This window comes from Daldinia vernicosa, assembly GCF_022497035.1.
Source record: "Daldinia vernicosa strain CBS 139.73 unplaced genomic scaffold F5Y00scaffold_2, whole genome shotgun sequence".
Classification (NCBI taxonomy): domain Eukaryota; kingdom Fungi; phylum Ascomycota; class Sordariomycetes; order Xylariales; family Hypoxylaceae; genus Daldinia; species Daldinia vernicosa.
In genome coordinates this window covers 923,780-942,553 of record NW_025953918.1, presented here as the reverse complement: position 1 = coordinate 942,553, position 18,774 = coordinate 923,780, and the positions used below count along the sequence as shown (strand labels likewise).

Below are 18,774 nucleotides of genomic sequence, written 5' to 3'. Positions count from 1 at the left end.
CCAAATTCCGAAATACCTGATTATCCTTCTTATAGCTCCCTCTATGGGCCAGTAGCCATGCTACCCAACCCAGTAAAAGCCCTCGAATCTCGTCGAATGCTTGTCCCGCTTCGCACGGTAATGATAGTCGGATGTATTGTAAAATATAAGATTCGGATCGAACCAAAAATGATTTCTCAATAAGCCGTAAAGGGCTTCGTAATAGAAGCGTATCCATAACGATCGACAGTTCTCTTGTAGCACTAAAGCGTGCGAACGAATGTAAGGCTGCTTTTCATCTGGCGAGGACCCAAAGCCAATCCATATGTGACCAAAAGGTCTGGTATCTAAAATATCTGCAAGAATCGTAAAGTCATAAAATGAACGTTTGGCGGATCTGAAGGGTAAGAAGTGGTATCGAGATGGAATCGTCTGTTATGAGCGTGCCGGCACCACAGCAATATCAATGCAACTAGTGTCGGGGTTACGCTTTGGCTGTCTGTGGATGAATTATTGCCGTATTAGTAAAGATTTCGTGTCGAAAGTCCCTTTCAGGCCCTATCGCCAAGCCCCCTGGGAAAGGCTCAACTCGTTTCTCCGACGCAGAAAAGTTCTATTTCTCCAACGCCGCCAGAATAATTGCGCGCACCTTCACCCCACTCCGAGAATGCTATTTGGATGTCGTCGTCACTTTCAATTGTTACAGAATCTCCGTCTTCGTCACGATATCGCAGCTTCAGGGTGCCCTTAGCAATCGAACTGGTTGTGAATCGTGCAAGCTTAACATCGATGCGGTCGCTGAGAGACTGGTACGCGATATTAAATGGAACAACGAGCGTGAAATAGTTCCCACTATCACAGTTCACTTTGACTTTCAATTGTGCGGGAATTGACGAATCAGGACTCGAGAGTGGGTTGCCTTGCGTAGCAGTGCCCAGCGGCGGTGACACGGGCTGTCGGTTATCTACACTCAATGTCGGAGGTGCTGTACCTCCAGTTGCCGTCCCCGAGGCTGGAGTTGCTTGTCGAGGATAGATAGGTTGGGTGGGGAATTGAGACAAGGTCCCTCCGTCACGCTGTACACCTGGGCTCTGCGTGCTGGTACGGACAGGGATGTCCTGTCTGGGGGAACCGGTTTGAGACCGCGGGATGCTTGGGTCGTGTGCAGGGTGAAGATGAGATGGAATCCCAGGCACGGCGGGGACCGGGGTACTGTTGTTAGTCCTACGTCCGTTTTGCTGCCCGTTGATATCTGGAGTGCTATAAGACCGGCTACGTTGTTGCTGGAACGACGCTGTTCTGGCGGAATTCCTTCCGTTCATCGGTGATGGACCGTCTCTCGAGGGAGCTCGTGGCAAAGCTGGGGCAGTGTAACGATTGTTATCTTCCCAACCGCTTTGAGGTGTTCCAGTCCTTGGGAACGGGTACTGTTGTCCATTCGCGGATGCAAACAAGGTACTTGCCGTGCTCGTCCGTGACGATGCAGGGGACTCTGCTGTGGGAGAAAAATACGACTCCATAATACGGGCACTAGGCGACTGCGTACCACCTTGTGTTTGAAGACTCAACTGCCCTGGGGGTGCCGGGAGAGGAAAGCGCGGCGGTGGTGCTCGAGCGATACTTGCTAACGAGAGGTTACTCTCTCCAGTAGCGGAGCGTTGCCTGAGACTTGTACTTGAGGCATTACGATTTATAACTCCGCCATTCGGGAAGCCATCGCTCGGTTGAGTGACTTGTACCGATACTGCTTCTTCCTCTTCCTCGTCCTCATCGTCGTCCTGCTGAGCGTAGGGGTTCTCGAGACCGCCTTGATTTCGCATCCATGCAAAATCCGGTGTGGATTGGTCGGGGCTTATAGCTGTGCTCGGCGCGTGTTCTTTCTTCTGCGAAACCAGCCCCGTCTCCCACTTCTTCATCGTTTCCTCGTTAGAAAACTTTATAATAAAGTTTTCTACGCCGGGATCGCCCTTCCACCATATCTGCACCGTATATGAACCTGGAAATGTTAGGTTGAATTCTACACTTGAGCTTTGTGTTACGTACCCGGTTTTGCGAACGAGAGGACTTCGGTCACGTTAGTCATAAATATCCGCCCCTTAAGCTGCAGTTTATTATTTTTGTTCGGGATCTTCGGCGCAGATTTGTTCTTGTCTTTCTTATCCTTGGTTTTGTTTGGTTGGACCTCTTTGCAGCAGAGGAGAATACACTCGAACAGATAAATCTCATACTGAACTATTATCAGTGCCGATCTATACATCGTAGAGATCGCATTTGCGAGACTTACATCCTTTTCTTGCTCACTACGTCCAGTAATGACAGTATACACACCGTGCAACAACAACCGTCCGAAAGACTTGACGTTATGACTCTTCCAGTCGTCTACTCTATTTGTGAGTTCTTCCAAAGCTTCGTCTAGCAGGTCACGATTGACTGCCTCGTTTGCCTTCGTAAGAACTCGTTCTGCTGCCTTGATGCCTGCAGCTAAGTCGGCCTTGACTTCTTCATCTTCACACTTTTTCAAGAGAGACTAAATAGGTTAGCATCGGTAGATCTAAAATTTGAATGGTGGGTACCAACTCCTAGTAGTAAAGGATATTTGACCAGTCTTTGCATGGGCTTCAGGAGGAAACTATCCAATGTGTTAAAATCAAACGACACAGGGTGCTCGGCCAACTGAATCTTGTCAAAGATTTTGTTCGCTATCTGGCCTGCTTTCCGCTGATTTGCGATGAAGGGTTGATAAATATCGAAGGCATCTTCGTATGTGACAAATGGCGCACCCCATCGTTGCATATCCTGCGACATCGAGTTTGTAGTTTCGACACGAATCAAGAATCGCCTTTGAAAATCCAATATCGAATTTATGTTCAAGAATATCTGGTGGATGATATCACCGGTAATCACACCCTTCTGCTCTAAAGTTTTCTTGAGATCATGCAGATTCTCCAGATCTTGGACGTATTTTCGCTCGGTATCGACAAGTTCTTGGATGATATGGTCGCGATATGTCATTTGAGACCCAGGCGCTGTCGGTCCACTCTCTTCTTGATACGCTTGGACTTGCAGAAGTAGACCTCGCTGCTCGGCAAGGTCCAAAACATGATTCACAATTTGGGTAACCTAATTGAGCGGTTAGCTTGCCTATTCGTGACACATGATTGATATTTGAGCTAGATTTCTGTGTAGATAAGTGAGCAACACGGAAGAGCCATACCTTGACGAAACCAGTGGTATCGTTTCCCATCAAATCACTGATCATAAAGGACTCGGAGGGGATCTCAGGACGTTTCATGATGGCCTGGAGGAATTTGAATACGGCTAATTTGGGTCGCTTAGTCTCGTTGGCCCCAGGATCGATCTCTAATGGGCTTTCTAGCTGCAAGCAGTTATATATAGTCAAGAGAGGTACTCCAGTTCGCAGCAGATTCCATAAGGATTCCACGGGGCCATCTTCATTGTGGGTTGGCGGTAGGGCGTCGAGATGAACCTCGAAACCAGGGACGCGAGTTAGTCGCTGCTTCAGCGCGATACATATTTGATAAAGCGACCTGGAGGCATCAGCCCTCTGGTTGATAATATTTGTGGTGGGCACCACATTGCCGTTACTCGATGTAGGAACCATAGATGAAAGCGAAGAATTCGACGAGTTGATGGCTGTCGAGCCGGATAACTGGCTTGTGCGGAGGCTGCTCGTAGTAGACGCCGACATAGATCCGTAATTGTTGTTGGCTGGGAAGACGGGGGCCGTGTGAGTCCGTAAAAGTGCCGGAGCATGTGCCATGCTATTCAGCCCATACGACTGTCGCCGCAGTTGGACACGCTTTAGTTGGTAACCGTACCTAAACGTCCAGACGGGACGAGTGGTATCGATTCGAGAGATTTGGTTGGCTAGAAGTGTTCAGAATTTCGGGGTTGAAAGGGGTCGAGATTGATGCGGTGGAGGGGCCAGACAGGTTGCGGTGAGATCCCCACGAGATGCTGGTGATGTGGGACGGTTGTCCTTGGGTTTTATCTCAAGTGGACTCGTTCCACGTCAACTTATACAGTGAATCCTAAGGGGATGGTGAATTCAGATAAATATCCTGATTTATGCCTTCTCTTGTTATCTTCTCCCCTGAAATGGTCCCTGTCACGCGAAGTATCCTAAACGACTCTGCGCTTTCTTCGTACTCAATATAATGCAATATCAGACGAATTAACAGTCGGGTATCTTTAAGACTCGGTATATCGAATATCGAATCGAATCGCAAATGCGGCCTTATGGTGATAGGAAGATTTGAAACATCGACAGTCAGGACGACCGCACTCGGCGGTTACAGAGACGAGTGTTGGAGGAAGCGGGCGGGCTAGCACCTTTTTTTCCCTTGTACTGATCCGAGTGTATGTCAGGTGGGCGGCTACAGTGCCTGTACCTACATAGGGCTACATAAAATGAAGTAGTTGACTGGTTGGTGGTCGTGCGTTGTGGATTATGGATTTGTCTATTTGTCGATTTGGCGTCGGTGTGGATTGCAGATGGATAGCGGGTTGGTGGATTGTGTGGACTGCGACAGACTATGAGTTGGAATGGAGTTTGGTTGGGTTTAGGTTTGGCTTGTAAAGTTACTTGGAAGTCGAGTGTCGGCAACAAGTTCAATGACCAATTATCCTAAACGGGTTAGTTCTTGTTACAATGTGGCTGGCCCTTCTTGACCAGTCCGATGTACTCTTCTAACTTGCGGCCTTATTGCTAATACAGTGGGGTACTTAACATTGACAACGTTATGGCTGATTCACAAATGTACCTTTTAACATGTACTACTAGATCACCAATTAGTGAAATACATCCAGTGCAGCAACTTCGCCTAATCCACCGCTAGGTCCCTTCATGGTAGTTGCAGCACCCCTAAAGACAAAGGTAGCACAAAATCTACCGCAAAAATACACCATTGCTCAACTTCCACTCGACAAACTCTCGATAAACTCTCTTTATGGTTATCTACCTCCTAAGATAACCATATCTACCTAAGTCTTAAAATTACCTCTACTTGTTAACGATATAATATAAAAACCAACACTAAATCTTCAAGGCATGTATGCTGCACGGATGATTTCGAGGAGGGAGAACGACTAGGTACATAAATGTAACACCTCGATGGATGGATGTTGTATTGCTAAAAGCATCGGTCGACTACCCCTTAGGATTTGAAATACGTGCCACAGTGCCTTTCGCACTTCCCAATAAAGTACCCTTCACCCTTCACAAAAAGCATTCAACAACCGTAGGTCAAGTTCCAACAGCTATTGATGTCAATACCCATCAAGCATCAATATGATTAACCGCCCAAGTAATCCTGCTATTAGAACCCTGGTGAAAACACCGCGCGTTTATGGCATCTCGCACCCAACAGCTCCCTTGCCTAAATTTAGGCGATTCATAGGACAAAGCTCTTCGTTTCTGATATTTCTTATGTTCATATACATTTATTGCATTGGAAAGCTCTATTTAATCTCTTAGGGAGAGCCAACAAGGTTTGTTAGTTTGATGGGATATCGGCGGTGCGCTTTATAACTTCGCTTGTTCTATATCCTTTCCACGTCCCTTCCGCTCTCATATTATATGCGCTAATGTAAGAGGAAAGGGGTTATCTTTACATACATTAGAAAATGCTCCATTAGTATATAATATATTCGTCGATCGAAAGGCAAAATTCTCGCATCTCTAGCCGCTCGATGAAGTCCGACTAAACAGGTGGTAAATAGGCTATTATTGAAGCCAACATCCTTTGGAAACTCCATAGTTACTTCATTAACTGCTTTCCATACCGTATTTCTAAAGCGGTTATACTCTGACCCTGTTGGCGAAATAATTCCACAAGACTAGGTGTACCGGCCGTAGAAGTCCATCAAGTTCGTTAGAAGCCTTGAGCTAACGGGAATTAAGGCCTCCGGTCCCATCTACTCGCATGCTGAAACCCAACGTCGTTGTGGTTGTTGTCGTTATTGTCGACGGCTCACAGGTGGGCTTTTTCAGAATAGATGTTACCCCCTTATTATTGGGGGGGATAACTGGCTCTGGCCCTTCAACTTCGGGCTAAAGTGGTAAAACGTATTTGCATACAGGGTTGTCTGTACGGTTTTCTGTTAATTCAGAAATAAGATGTTGATATACGTTGTCTATTTGCTTTGTCGGCTCATCCGTAACTACTAGGCGGCGACTGCCCGTTCGAGTCGATCAAATTCTCTTTGTTGGTGTCAAGACGACCTCAGGATTACGTTTAACATGTATCCTAAATGAGATTTTCAGCTGCTGAAGAAGGCCTTTTAACCCTCTGTGAGAATTTCACAATTGCAATATTGGCACTCCTGGCGACACCCTTTTGAGATGTTGCTATTCATGGTAGGAGGTGCTGATGTCTAATAAGAGGACAGGCTATCAAGTAGATCATTTGGTACTAAACGCCACGCCGCAAAGGTTCATAGACAACTACCTACTTCAACGATGCAAATAGAGTAGTTAAGTGAAAGCAAATACAATATTTTCCTCTTCCCTTCTGAAGCACTATAAACCTACATGTATATAAAGTACATATAGTGGGCAAGTCGAGCCTTATATGTTAAAATAGCCATGCCACATCAAGATATATTACCAAAGATGTTTAACATCATTATTCAAGTCTGAGGCTGTAGAATGCATATCTAGGTACCTATACTTTGCACAGTACGTCTCGCACTTCCCCACCAAGTAACCTCTATCTGCGGACTCCCGCAATTGGCCATCAATTGTGATGGAGTCTTTATCTCTGGCTGTTTCAAATTAGCGAATCCCCGGGTCTATTCCTAAAGGGGCTAAATCCCGTTGCACTAGAGAACCCTCTCTAGGCCATTGGGCCATAGCATCTTCCTCTACATATTGGTCTTAAAGGATACCTAGACTGGTCGCGATAATATCCTCAGTTCTGATACTACTTAAGGCATTTAGAGTAATACCGCATAAAAAGATTAATAAGAAGGATATCTTATACGCGTAAGATAGTAAGCTGAATAGAATCTACCTTACCTACTGACAAACTAGTAGGCTGGAAACTTTTATATAGTGTATAAAGCCTCGCTGCAAGTAATTCTTAAAATATCCCCATATTACATCAACTTGCCTAAATACGACACGGGGCTAATGCCATCTACCCCGTCCCACCTGACTCTAGCACTGAATGTTTTCTTGGCTGCTGCTGCCTGCGCAAAGTAGTCAGCCACTGCACTATAGGTACTTTATGGATCGTGTTCCTTTTATAAACTGGAAGCTTTTATGTAGAAGTGAGCCTTGGATATTCGAATAGTGCCAACATTATAATATACGTATTCCCTGGTCTGTAGTAGATCTAACTTAGCATCAAACAACTAGCCCAAAATGTTAAACACCCCGTCAACACGAAAAGGGGCAAAATCCCGACTCACCTGATAAACCCACTATGATCACCAGGCGGGGTTACCTCTTGAACCCTGCGGGTGTCTAGTGCATGCGGATGATGGGTGCACGACGGCATCATCTATATGACAGCCACAGGAAAGAAAGCCGACGCAAGGATTAGATATTAGTGTTCGATAATGCTTCTATGCATGCTTCTTTCGATATCTTTCCTATCTTATGTGTCAGCTTATTAAATATTACATGCTACTATATTGCTTTTCGGTCAAGATCCTTCTCCAAAGTCCATATCAATACATTATTACTTGTTAACCCGGTTAATTGATCTCTAAATTCTCTTTCTAGCTCTAGAAATGGAGTCAAGAATCTACTCGTTACATATAACAAGATACATGACACTTGCGCGTACCTGTGCGAGTTCACGATTGTGTAGTAACTTTTAGGGGAGGGGTATATAGGTTAGGTACTTAATAGAACCTGCGTTGATAAATTGGCTTTTTTCACTTCTCAACCGGCAAATAACAATAATCGGCTGGGGTGAACTTGGGAATATATCAACCTAAACGTATAAAGTAGAATCAAATATTTATATCCATCTAATGCCAAATATTCGGTGTTAGAGAGATAACATAATTATTGGGATTTCACTAAGCAAACCTAGAGTACTCCTTAATAGGCTGTAAATCTAGTTCACGATGGATCTGCAATAAAGTAAAATAGATATAAGACGAAGTTAACCCACGCTCATAAACGTGTAGTTATCTCATCTAATTCCATTGAAAATTTTCCATAGACATGACTACAGGCGGCCAGTCAGTTGTATAATAGTTTCACACGTGGCCTTATTCTTGCTTCCTACCTTCGCTGTAATAAAGCCACTTCTTGGGTGGTGGAGGTGGCATCGATAGGTTGTTTTCCTATCGATGCACCTATCCTACAGGCCCAGCGCAGCAGGGTAATACATAGAATCCTACATGGATTTTAAAACCCAAGGTCATCGATAACTACCTGATATTATTCGTATAGGAAAAGCCGCTATGGGAGAAACGATTGGGAAAAAGGTTACGTATCTCATGTGAATTGGTGCAATGGTGAAGTCAAATTTGGCTATTAAGAGAAAATCAACTAATGGAATTTCAGGTGCTAGCATCTGGTGGCTAATACTGAATAAAGGTTAGGTTAGGCTCTGTAGCCCCTCCCCCTCATCTGCTTACATAAGTACCTAGGTACCTAACAGCTGACCCGGTTAGGTTAGTAGTCCATGTATTCCGTCAAATCCGTCCAATAGGACTGGCCATTGGAGGTCCTATGTTAGGTACCTAACCTGTTAGGAGGTAAGTTTGCTCGCAAACCTTAGATTTGCCCGTTCCGATAAACTCGTACCCACCACGACCGTCGCATCAATTCTCCGGTACAACGTTGATCTAAGTAATTCCATAAGGTACCTAGATAGATCATCTCACTTTCACAACCGCGAACCTCTATTCCCTCCGATATCGTGGGTAACTTTTCTATCGCTGCTCATTGTCGCATTAATATACTTACATGTCTATTTTCGGCCGAGAACGCATCTTGCACGCGTCTGTCGCCTCTTTCGCGATCCACGTGGTGATACATCATAACAACGATCATTAACCAATACTGAACCAAGTTTGGTGCTGCCTTACTAAGTTTCTGCCCATCACTTGTTTTCCTACCTCTACGCCTCATAACGCCCTTTCGAATTTTTGTATAAGGAATTATCCAAGCCCACAAGATACGCAAGATAAAGATACACAACATACTATCAGACCGATAATCAAAAAGCACGAGGCTGCCAGAGAGCCACTCGATGGATCCTTTCTCCCCGACCCAAGAACCTGACGAGGGTTATTCCGAGCATCCCCTTAATCCCTCCGATTCAGGTAGTCTTACCAGTAATGCGTCGCTGACGGCGAAGCGACCAGTTGCCGACATACCGGCATGGCTATCGGCTCAATTACCCACACTGTCGATACACCAGAAGACTCGTAAGTCCACGAATTCGATTACCAACCAGATATTCCCCATAATTGAAATATTGTTGAAATATTGTTACTACTCTCAATTTAGCTCACACCTAGCTATATTATATGATCTGTTACGCTGACATGACCTTTTTAAACTCTTAGGACTAGCAATGTTAATACTAAACGAATTGCCTACCACCGTGATCGCCGACATCGTCATGAACGGACTAAATCCTCGCCTTTATATCAACTTCGTGGAACGCCTACCACCGGAGATATGCCTCAAAATCCTGGGTTATCTAGACCCTGTATCGCTGATTCATGTTGCAATGTGCTGCCGGGGTTGGTACGATTTGGCTTTGGACCGCAAACTTTGGGAGCGACTGTTCTATTTAGAAGGGTGGAAGGCCATACCATCCGAAATCACAGCCGCAGAACAGAGGATGAACGAAACCCAAGTCCCATCTCAAAAGATAGAATCGTTCGAAGACGGCCACGCGAATAAGAAACGAGCTGTATCGGAACCAGCAGCACAAGATGACGAAGACTATGATATGGTCGACGCTGATGCAGCCGTATCACAAGAGTCCGTGGCTGACCAGTACAATGTGAGTGTCTTCTACCCTCGAACGTTAGACTAGAGGTGCATCTATTGAGCGAGAACCGTACCTAACCTGTATGATAAGAGTACTTTCCACACTCGCCAGCCTGGGGAGAGTGGCTCGTCTGTTCAGAGCAACACTAGTGTTATCCAGCATATGGGCAGCCTGATGATGAAGTCGCCCAGCCCCATGCAAGACCAAAGAGGGCAGTCTGCTTCCCGAGTATCGAAAGGCAAAGGCAAAGCGACTATCGAATCGCTTATTGAGACTATTCCTAGCTTACCTAGCCTACTGAAGTCTACGCTTTGGATTTATGATTCGATTGATCGCAGATACAAAATTAATTGGAAATACCTATATACGATGAGACGAAGGCTGGAACGCAATTGGGATCGTGGCCGGTACAAAAACTTCCAATTACCTCATCCGGACCACCTAGATGAGGGACACAACGAGTGCATCTACAGCCTCCAATATAACCCGGAATATCTTGTCAGTGGTAGCCGAGACCGTACGCTACGAATATGGAACCTACGTACCCGGCGCCTTATACGACCGCCTCTTGTGGGTCATCAAGGATCAGTTCTTTGTTTACAGTTCGACTCGGATCCTGAGGAGGATCTAATTGTCTCGGGGAGTAGCGACTCGGATGTGATTTTATGGAAATTTTCCACAGGCGAAATCATCCAGCGGCTGAAGAAGGCGCATAGGGAATCAGTTCTTAATGTCAAGTTTGACAAACGGATCCTCGTAACATGCTCCAAGGACAAGACAATCAAGATTTTCAATCGTGTTCCATTGCGACCCGGTGACTTGGGATATGGCGGGTCCCAAGGTGTTAGCCCTGTACCAATAAATCTTAGAAATTTTGGGTTCGACGACTCGCCTATAAACCAAGCCGCTATTAAACCACCGTACACGATGATCGGATGCCTTGAGGGGCATGGCGCCGCCGTAAACGCTGTTCAGATTTGTGATCGCGAAATTGTCTCAGCGAGTGGCGATAGACATATCAAAGTGTGGGATTGGCCAAATCAGACATGCCAGAGGACTTTTCTTGGGCATAATAAGGGTATTGCCTGTGTCCAGTATGACGGTCGGCGGATTGTGAGTGGGAGTAGCGATAATGAAGTCAAGGTCTTTGATCGAGAAACGGGCCTCGAAGTTGCGAGTTTGCGGGCGCATGGCAACCTTGTCCGTACTGTACAGGCCGGGTTCGGTGATCTTCCTTATAGCATCGAGCAAGATCGGCTAGAGGCAAAGGCTGTCGATCAGGCATATTTTAAGGCTTTAAATGCTGGAAATCTCGAGCACGAGGTCCAGTCGTTGAGGCGTCGACCACATAACGCGGGTAGTCGCCGGCCTGAAGATATTACTGCATACGGGGCTACGCTTCCTCCCGGCGGCGGCGGCGGTCCTTACGGGCGAATAGTTTCCGGTTCTTACGACCAAAGTATTATAATCTGGCGGCGGGATAGGGAGGGTGTCTGGAAGAGCGCACATACGCTTCGCCAGGAAGAAGGCGCAGCGGCAGCCCTTAGGCAAACGTCTTCTCGCTCTACTTCTAGAGCACCTCCTACATCATCAGCTCCGCCTTCTACTAACAACCTAACGGCGCCTCCCGCAAGCGCCCCACCGACGCAAGCACATCCGAATTTCACTCACGTCGAGCACCCTATCCTTGCCACCATCACCCCTCAAACGACTTCATCATACACGCAAATGATCGATGCTTGTGTCCCGCAGGGACCAGCAGCCCTCCAACAAGCGTTAACCTCCTATCCAACCATGTTAACCTACCAATTTCACATACAATCGGCCATCAGTCGTGAACCTAACCCCATTATCCGCTCACAGCTAAGACAAGTCGTCAACAGTGCCGTAAACAGAGCACAGCTTGCCCAAAGTCGCATCAGAGAATCCGTACAACAAGCCCTTTCAGCAACTACGACCGCCGGGGAGACATCGGCCCAGCCAGCCAGCCAACAAAACTCATCTAACATTTCTACAACGGGACACGCTACAACAAGCAGCGGTGGTGGCCCTCCTCCTAGTCTCGCCAATATGATCACACCGCACACCCAGCATCAGGTTCAACAAGCACAGCCCCAGTCACAGACTATAACGTCCCAAGCGCAAGGCCAAGTACAGGGCCAGCAACAGCAGCATCCCCATATCCCACAAGCGGATACAAGCCCCGCTAGAATTTTCAAGTTGCAGTTCGACGCACGACGGATAATTTGCTGTAGTCAGACGAGCACCATCGTGGGTTGGGACTTTTGCAACGGGGACCCAGAGCTCGAAGAGGCGTCCACGTTTTTCGGGACTGTAGAGTAGAAGCTTTCAAGGGCTGCATTGTTTACGGGATATATGTGTACATGACGATATGAGTATCGATGACTCGGGTCGAAGTAGTATCGATATAGCGACCTTGAACTAAATAGAGTATAATGGTAAAAAACAGAGACCTTCCAAAACCCCTTGCCGTGTAAACTCCAATAACTCCCTTCTCCATCTACCTGGTAAAATAAGCTCGCTCGCTAGTCTCGTGATATCACCTCGCTGCCTCTTGTACCTTGTTGTGAGCCTCCGGGGGCTCGTCAATGAATTCGGGCACTTCGTCCCTCATGAAATCAGGCACGCCGCCTGCCTCCATGCCCGCCCCCTCCATCTCCATCTCGGCACCCAGCAGCTCCAGCTCCGCATCCAGCTCGGCTTCATCTACGTCGTCGGGGACCTCATACCCGCGACTTAGGGTCTCGTTGATCTCGTTGCCCACGTCCATGAGGTCGGCCATCTCGTCCTGCATGCGCTCGATCTTGTCGAGGTCGACCTTGCCGTACTGCTTCTTGAGCTCCTTCTGGGTGGTCTTCATGGCGTCGACGGTGGTCATGACGCCGGCGAGGTTGTCCTGCATGGTCTGGGCCTGCTCCATGTTCCAGACCTGGGACTGCAGCTGGTCGCGCTGCGACTCGTACTGCTTGCGCCGCTGGAGCACCTTGAGGGCCTTGGCCTTGAGCGCCGACTTCCCCGGCCCCTCGCGCATCTTGGCCATCTTGGTCTGGTACGTGCCGAGCTCGGCGTTGAGGGAGGCGATTTTTACGTCGAAGGAGGAGATGCGCGCGTCGATGTTCGATATGGCGGTGTTGAGGGTGGGCTTGGGCGCCTTGGGCGCGCTGCCGAAGAGGCGGTTCATGGTGGTGGTGGGGTTTGGATCGTGATCGGCTTGGTGGTTTTTTCTTTTTTCTTTTTGAGGAGGGGTCGGAGGTTTTCTGGATCGGAGATGCGACTGTGTTGGATGCTCGATATAGGGTTTATAGGCGGTCTTTTAGGTCAAGTTCCTATATTAAAATGTGAAGTTGTATCAGTTGTATCATTTGCAGGCAGCTGGATAGTGGCAAGCGGGATGCTTCAAAGCTTCAAAGGTTGCTTAGGCGACAACGTGAGGCCTGGTGGGGCCGAGAGTGCAATGACGTCCCAAAGCTTTTGTCAGCTGACTGTCAGGTGGCACCCCCTTCACAGCTAGTGATTCAGTTGCTATATCTAACTTCATGTCCACCTCTCTGTAACATGAATTATAAATAACTTGAAGCTGTTGAGTATGATTCTTTCTTTACAGGTAGCTTTTAAATTTTACTTTAATATTTTCAAATTTCCGTATAACGCATGATTTTTTTAATGTCACTTATATGTCACTTATACGGCCTTACACTTGAGGCGACATCTCAATATTCAATCATCAAAATCTACCTTAATCTAAGATATATCTCATGAAAGCAGATGAAAAATAGACTGCTTTGCTTTATTATAAACTTCGTCTATATATACATTACTAGATACCATGATTCAACTGTCTTTGTTGAAATGGTTTGCTTAGGTAGACAAGCTACATTTTATACAATAAATTGCCCAATGTTCTCTTGTACTTTGGAGTACTGAGACAAAGTTGGCCAGCGATACTTGTGTATTTGTCAGGATTCTAGATGAGACATCTAGGACAAAGAACATATATGAGGTATATACAAGCCACGGGCTCGCTAGATAGGTTAGAGTTTCTCGCGTAACAACGAAGTTGTTTCCATGTTGTTTGGTTCCACCTCGTGACAGTTTTGGCGTCCAAAATCGTACTAAGTATGCATCCACATGTAAGAGTGAGTATTTGGGAATACTTGGGCGTTTATAGCGTATATATCTAGTGCATACTTCTCGAATCTGTGTTTATGACCACATCCACATATGCAGTTTCGGAGATGGCTTTCCGGCGGGAGCAAGCCAATAGCTGGAGGGGCATGTGGTTATTGAGACGACTAATAGCTATAGGTAGCCACTGTGATAGGAAGCGGCTAGTGAGGATCTTGGGAATTGTGTGTCCATATTATGAACTAGTTTCCTAAAAGGGAACGGAAGGTGAACGTCATTACATGCCCATGACTACCTAGTATTTTACAGTGTGATCAGCTGTTTTGAAGACATAGTCAAGCCATGTCGCCGAATACCTGCAGCGAACATCGGGGGTCATGGGCAGTTCTGTTCGGACTGTGCCGATATCACTTCTACACACCCATGACAAGTTGTGAATATGAATGGCGTTGGGCACTTCGATTGTCAAATTATAATTGTGTCATATTCGCGGAACTGGCCCGCTGAATTTATTGATTAATCAATTTTTATAATACTATGCAGTTTCATGTCTTGGCTTGATGTTGTGATTCCCGTTGAAAATTGCAACATGGTCACTCCCAGCGAGAGAAAACGCATGCGAGATATGCATACAGTATTTATTTTTGATTATTACCTTGGAGTTTATGGACTGACGTCCTACTAAAGATGTCTTAACTTTAATATTCTTTCGGAGAAAATTAATGGTCTAGACTGGTCCTGTTGTACACTTATGTCCCTTGGTTTCTGAAGAACCTGGTAAATGTGGCGCTCGTGTTGTAATTTGCTTTTTATGACATATGTCGAGGCCACCCTTATTAAGTCCTACCGGCTATGCATATTTCGAGCGCTTACCTTCACCAGCTTCGTCTATGCGTTTCCGGTCCGTCGGTAGGATGCAGGTCCGGCTCGTTTTCTTCCAATAGCTTACCATTCCGTGTCCTCGTGTTGTAGCGACGTGACTGTCGAGTATGTTTGGGGATCGGAAAAGCGTGGCCGTGAATGGTCATGGGTAGCCATTATGCCGACTGAATAACGTGTCCATGCAAGGTCCCGATAATAATGTTACTCAGCTCTGCACGTTCCCTGAGAGTCTATTGCTGATCGCTCGATGCCTCTTAACTAGACTACCACATTTGTACCAGGATTGGCTCTTTGCGTTTTGCCTTAACCGAGCTTCGTCTCCTAGATACTGTCAACCTTGGCATTTCCTAAGGCCGCTTTTGAGAGGTGGACTAAAGATTCGTATACCTTTCAATATCATACTTCTGAGACGGTGTGGAAGCATGTGATGTATCATAAGCAGCCTTTACGAACTCATAGTCCATCCCGACAGGGAAGATTATTTTCCTTATATGGCTTAACAGGAACTTTCCGCTCGAGTGCTTGCTAATTGGAAGTTGGTAACGCCACGCTCCCGAGTCCATCAAATTGGAGTCATTCCACGCTCGAATGGTTACCCATAGCATGGTATGAGAAACAACCTAGCCAATTTAGTTCAATGCCGGATCTGCGGATGTAATCAAGCGGAGGCGGATCGTAATTCTCGATCTTAAGCAGGAGTTGCTTATGCTTAGCCAGCCTTCGGCGTATATTTCCTACCTTCAGATAGTAGTTTAGGCGAATTACGCGGCGGGAACATAGTATATGTGGTACTTAAGAGAATCAGTGTAGTTTATAGGGGAATCGATTGGAGTTAATAATTAGCTATCTATCAAACGAAGCCCCTGTTAAACTCATTAGTTATGTATGCTTCTAAGGTATCTAAATTCTCATACACTCTGAAATGTCGATGGGGACATCTATTATTTCCCTGCCGTCGGTTTCCCGGCATGGGTCCATGCAATCTCCAACAGTCTAGATACTGAGAGGTCATGTCCCTAGACCTCCTTCTGCTATTTTAGGTCATAATAAAACAGGTTGGAACGACACTAAAAGTTTGAAGGCGCGTATAAGAGACAAATCGCTGAGACTTGAGAGGTTATCAAGGTTAACTAGCCCTCCTTATGAGGCTTACATGGATTCGACAGCTACCTACTTCCGCCGCCAATCACGGGAGATGGGAAAAAAGGCTAAATGCTTACATTCACCAGTGCCTGATTCACTAGGAGCAAGTCCCGGAAAGTAATCATGACGTTGTTATAATGTACGGTGTAACCACACGGTGACCACCTCATACAACTGTCCATCCCTATTTCGTGCAGGCCGACTTCGCCGCCCATTGTTTGAACTTAAGAGCTGTGATAGCAGAAGAAGCTTGGCCATTATAGAGACAGAGAGAATGACTCGTGGAAGGTAAGTACAGAAATTATTCATTTAATTAATCTCGTTAATTATAACAGTTTTCTTATGAAAAGGTAGATCACAACCCGCTGGGTACAATCGACTCTGAAGTCCCGAACGGGTCTTTCCGTACAAGGTCACATCTGCAGCCTAGAATCTGGAGTACCTCGTGTGGGGACTCTTGCTAGGATGTCGAAAATACAGCTCCTAAACTGCGTGGCTGAAGTCTAGAGCCAGGTTATACTGTAAAAGCTGAAGAATGAATTATGTTAATTGGATAGACCAGAGGTGTTAGCTTGTGCTACAGTGGCTTGCATATGTTATAGAAACCTGGATTAACTCTTTGACTAAACATACGATTTATCGTCACACGGTGAAATGCAGAGACCTCGTCAAGGGGTCATGGCCGGCAGTCAGACGCCCTCGCGGAGCACTTCCGACTGAACTTTCATCAAGATCGAATGCATCGGAGAGAAATCTCATCCGTGGCGGAACGCCATTCTGAAAAGAAGAAACTAGGGTGTAGTATCGGGTATAGACTAAGCGCCATCATGGAGCATTACGCTCGACTGCGCAAGGACCCGAAGCCATAGAAATAATCAATGACGATAAACGAGCGTCGAGAATGTGTATATAAGCTCTCTGAATTCCCTCGAAACTCAGAGTTGTAATCACCATCGCAGACCATCAAACTTCAGTCTTCAGTTTCTACAGCTCTCTTCAGCCCTCTTCAGCTCACTACAGACATTCTCTACCTCTTCAGGTCCGACTCCCTTACGACATCCAAAATGCAGTTCAGCACTATCACCATGCTCGCTTTGGCCGCGGTTGCCACTGCTGCCCCTGCCGACATTGTCGAGGCCCGTACCGGTGGCACAGGCACAGGCGCCTGCTCCAGCACCAACAAGCCGAACCAGATCTGCTGTACTAGCCTCGCTCTGAATTGCGTTCTTGCCTTAGGCAACACCTGTGGTAGCGAAGCGTACTGCTGCAACGACAGTGTTCTCAATGGTAGCGTAAGTAGGACCTGTTAAATTCTAGTTGAAGGAGCTTATGATTACTAACTACTTTGAACGATACTAGGGTGGCCTTATCAACCTCAACCTCAACCTTCTCAACTGCGTCAAGGTCCTTTAAGTGAAATTCAACGAATATGCTAAGGACAAGTGGGGGACAACAACAAGTGGAGGGCTTGAACTAAGAAAGGGATGATGAGAGAGACTCTCTCATGAGTATTTGATTTTGATTCAATATGTCACGGCCTGACTACACTCGTTTAGATTTGAAATACTACAATTTGCTATTTTGACATTACTCTTTATTACCCGTGAAAGCTTTGATCCATCCTAGCCCCGGAAATACTATAGAAATGTCTAGTATAAGTCAACCATATCACTCTCGACGGTGCTCCTCTTGTCCCATAAACTACTAAGATAATTCCGATTTCTCTTTCTCTATAATAAGTAGTTAAAACCTAATAGGTATTTAATCATAAACTTCCTCAACGGCTATAGTTAAGTGTACCTAATGTGTCGAATAAAACCCTTACGCATGTGAAACCACATTCAAGTAGGCCCTAAGCTATTGGGCCTTTTAGGCAAATGGATATACATTAGAAAATGCCAACTTTAGGAACTTACTAGGACTTGAGAGAAGTCTTATGGTTGGTGCTGCACACCAAAAACTTGGAGGCCACGTATATGCCCTGTGTGATTTTGCAGACTATTTAGTCAAAAGCTCAACCTCATAATGGAGTTCGCAATATCGGCAAAGTATGCCTAAGGTTTACCTTAGGATGTTGTGTTGAATGCGAGTAAAAATTTCCTATTTGGGACACATGCCTTGCTACCTTACAGGTGATTTTCTTGCCTTATAGAAAGCAGTAAAAAATGAACAGGTCTGCATATGCATATATTTAATGCTTCTTTATTACTCAGGTCTCGAAAGTATTGAAAGTAGTGTCCAGCCGTATAATAGCAGTAAATCCGGGCTATCGTAGGGGCACCCTCCAGTTTAATAGGGGGTAGGTCGCTAATATGTAATAATAATAAAAATAGCATAAAAACATGGTGCGGTGTAAACCTTAGGCTTTTGTGTTGCCCGGGGGGTAACCTCTAGTGTTATTAAAAGGGCAATCTTAACTTCGTGTCAGAAAAGCGATTTAATATAACGCCGCGTATTCTTACATACATCAAAATACAGGGGTTCAATAAGTTGCAAGAATTTAGTTTATCTATAAGCTAGACATCACTTTTCCAAGAAATAACGAAGTTGATTATTCACTAAAATGCATACCTAGTTGAAAAGCATCCAGAGAATCTTAACCGCAGTCGTGCTTTATGAGACACGGTATAGAGAA

At 45.9% G+C, this 18,774-nt stretch overlaps 4 protein-coding genes across 4 annotated transcripts; 2 read left to right on the top strand and 2 right to left on the bottom strand.

Annotated features, from left to right (window-relative positions):
• Positions 1-563: 563 nt before the first annotated feature.
• On the bottom strand, positions 564-3,760 carry F5Y00DRAFT_257239 (Pleckstrin homology domain-containing protein; the record flags this gene model as incomplete). The annotated part of the gene is made up of 5 exons (XM_048010528.1): positions 564-1,975; positions 2,023-2,206; positions 2,264-2,506; positions 2,557-3,099; positions 3,194-3,760. The coding sequence occupies 5 exons, from the start codon at positions 3,758-3,760 to the stop codon at positions 564-566; spliced, it is 2,949 nt and encodes a 982-aa protein (XP_047869869.1).
• A 5,201-nt stretch (positions 3,761-8,961) lies between these two features.
• F5Y00DRAFT_62982 (WD40 repeat-like protein) lies at positions 8,962-12,420 on the top strand. Its single transcript, XM_048013925.1, has 3 exons — positions 8,962-9,393; positions 9,535-9,980; positions 10,059-12,420. The coding sequence occupies exons 1-3, from the start codon at positions 9,216-9,218 to the stop codon at positions 12,309-12,311; spliced, it is 2,877 nt and encodes a 958-aa protein (XP_047869868.1). The 5' UTR covers positions 8,962-9,215; the 3' UTR covers positions 12,312-12,420.
• F5Y00DRAFT_62985 (uncharacterized protein) lies at positions 12,420-13,532 on the bottom strand. Its single transcript, XM_048013926.1, has one exon. It carries the CDS (start codon positions 13,168-13,170, stop codon positions 12,529-12,531), a length of 642 nt encoding a protein of 213 aa, XP_047869867.1. The 5' UTR covers positions 13,171-13,532; the 3' UTR covers positions 12,420-12,528.
• A 3,495-nt stretch (positions 13,533-17,027) lies between these two features.
• F5Y00DRAFT_224028 (uncharacterized protein) lies at positions 17,028-17,724 on the top strand. The gene is made up of 2 exons (XM_048005945.1): positions 17,028-17,431; positions 17,499-17,724. The coding sequence occupies exons 1-2, from the start codon at positions 17,204-17,206 to the stop codon at positions 17,550-17,552; spliced, it is 282 nt and encodes a 93-aa protein (XP_047869866.1). The 5' UTR covers positions 17,028-17,203; the 3' UTR covers positions 17,553-17,724.
• The last annotated feature ends 1,050 nt before the right edge of the window (positions 17,725-18,774 follow it).

What these genes read in the sequence shown, in the direction of transcription:
- F5Y00DRAFT_62982 (XM_048013925.1), top strand. Translation starts at nt 9,216, where the DNA reads ATGGATCCTTTCTCCCCGACCCAAGAACCTGACGAGGGTTATTCCGAG. An exon ending in GTCGATACACCAGAAGACTC is followed by an intron (nt 9,394 to 9,534) that starts GTAAGTCCACGA and finishes TTAAACTCTTAG; the next exon opens with GACTAGCAATGTTAATACTA. An exon ending in CCGTGGCTGACCAGTACAAT is followed by an intron (nt 9,981 to 10,058) that starts GTGAGTGTCTTC and finishes CTGTATGATAAG; the next exon opens with AGTACTTTCCACACTCGCCA.
- F5Y00DRAFT_62985 (XM_048013926.1), bottom strand. Translation starts at nt 13,170, where the DNA reads ATGAACCGCCTCTTCGGCAGCGCGCCCAAGGCGCCCAAGCCCACCCTC.
- F5Y00DRAFT_224028 (XM_048005945.1), top strand. Translation starts at nt 17,204, where the DNA reads ATGCAGTTCAGCACTATCACCATGCTCGCTTTGGCCGCGGTTGCCACT. An exon ending in ACAGTGTTCTCAATGGTAGC is followed by an intron (nt 17,432 to 17,498) that starts GTAAGTAGGACC and finishes GAACGATACTAG; the next exon opens with GGTGGCCTTATCAACCTCAA.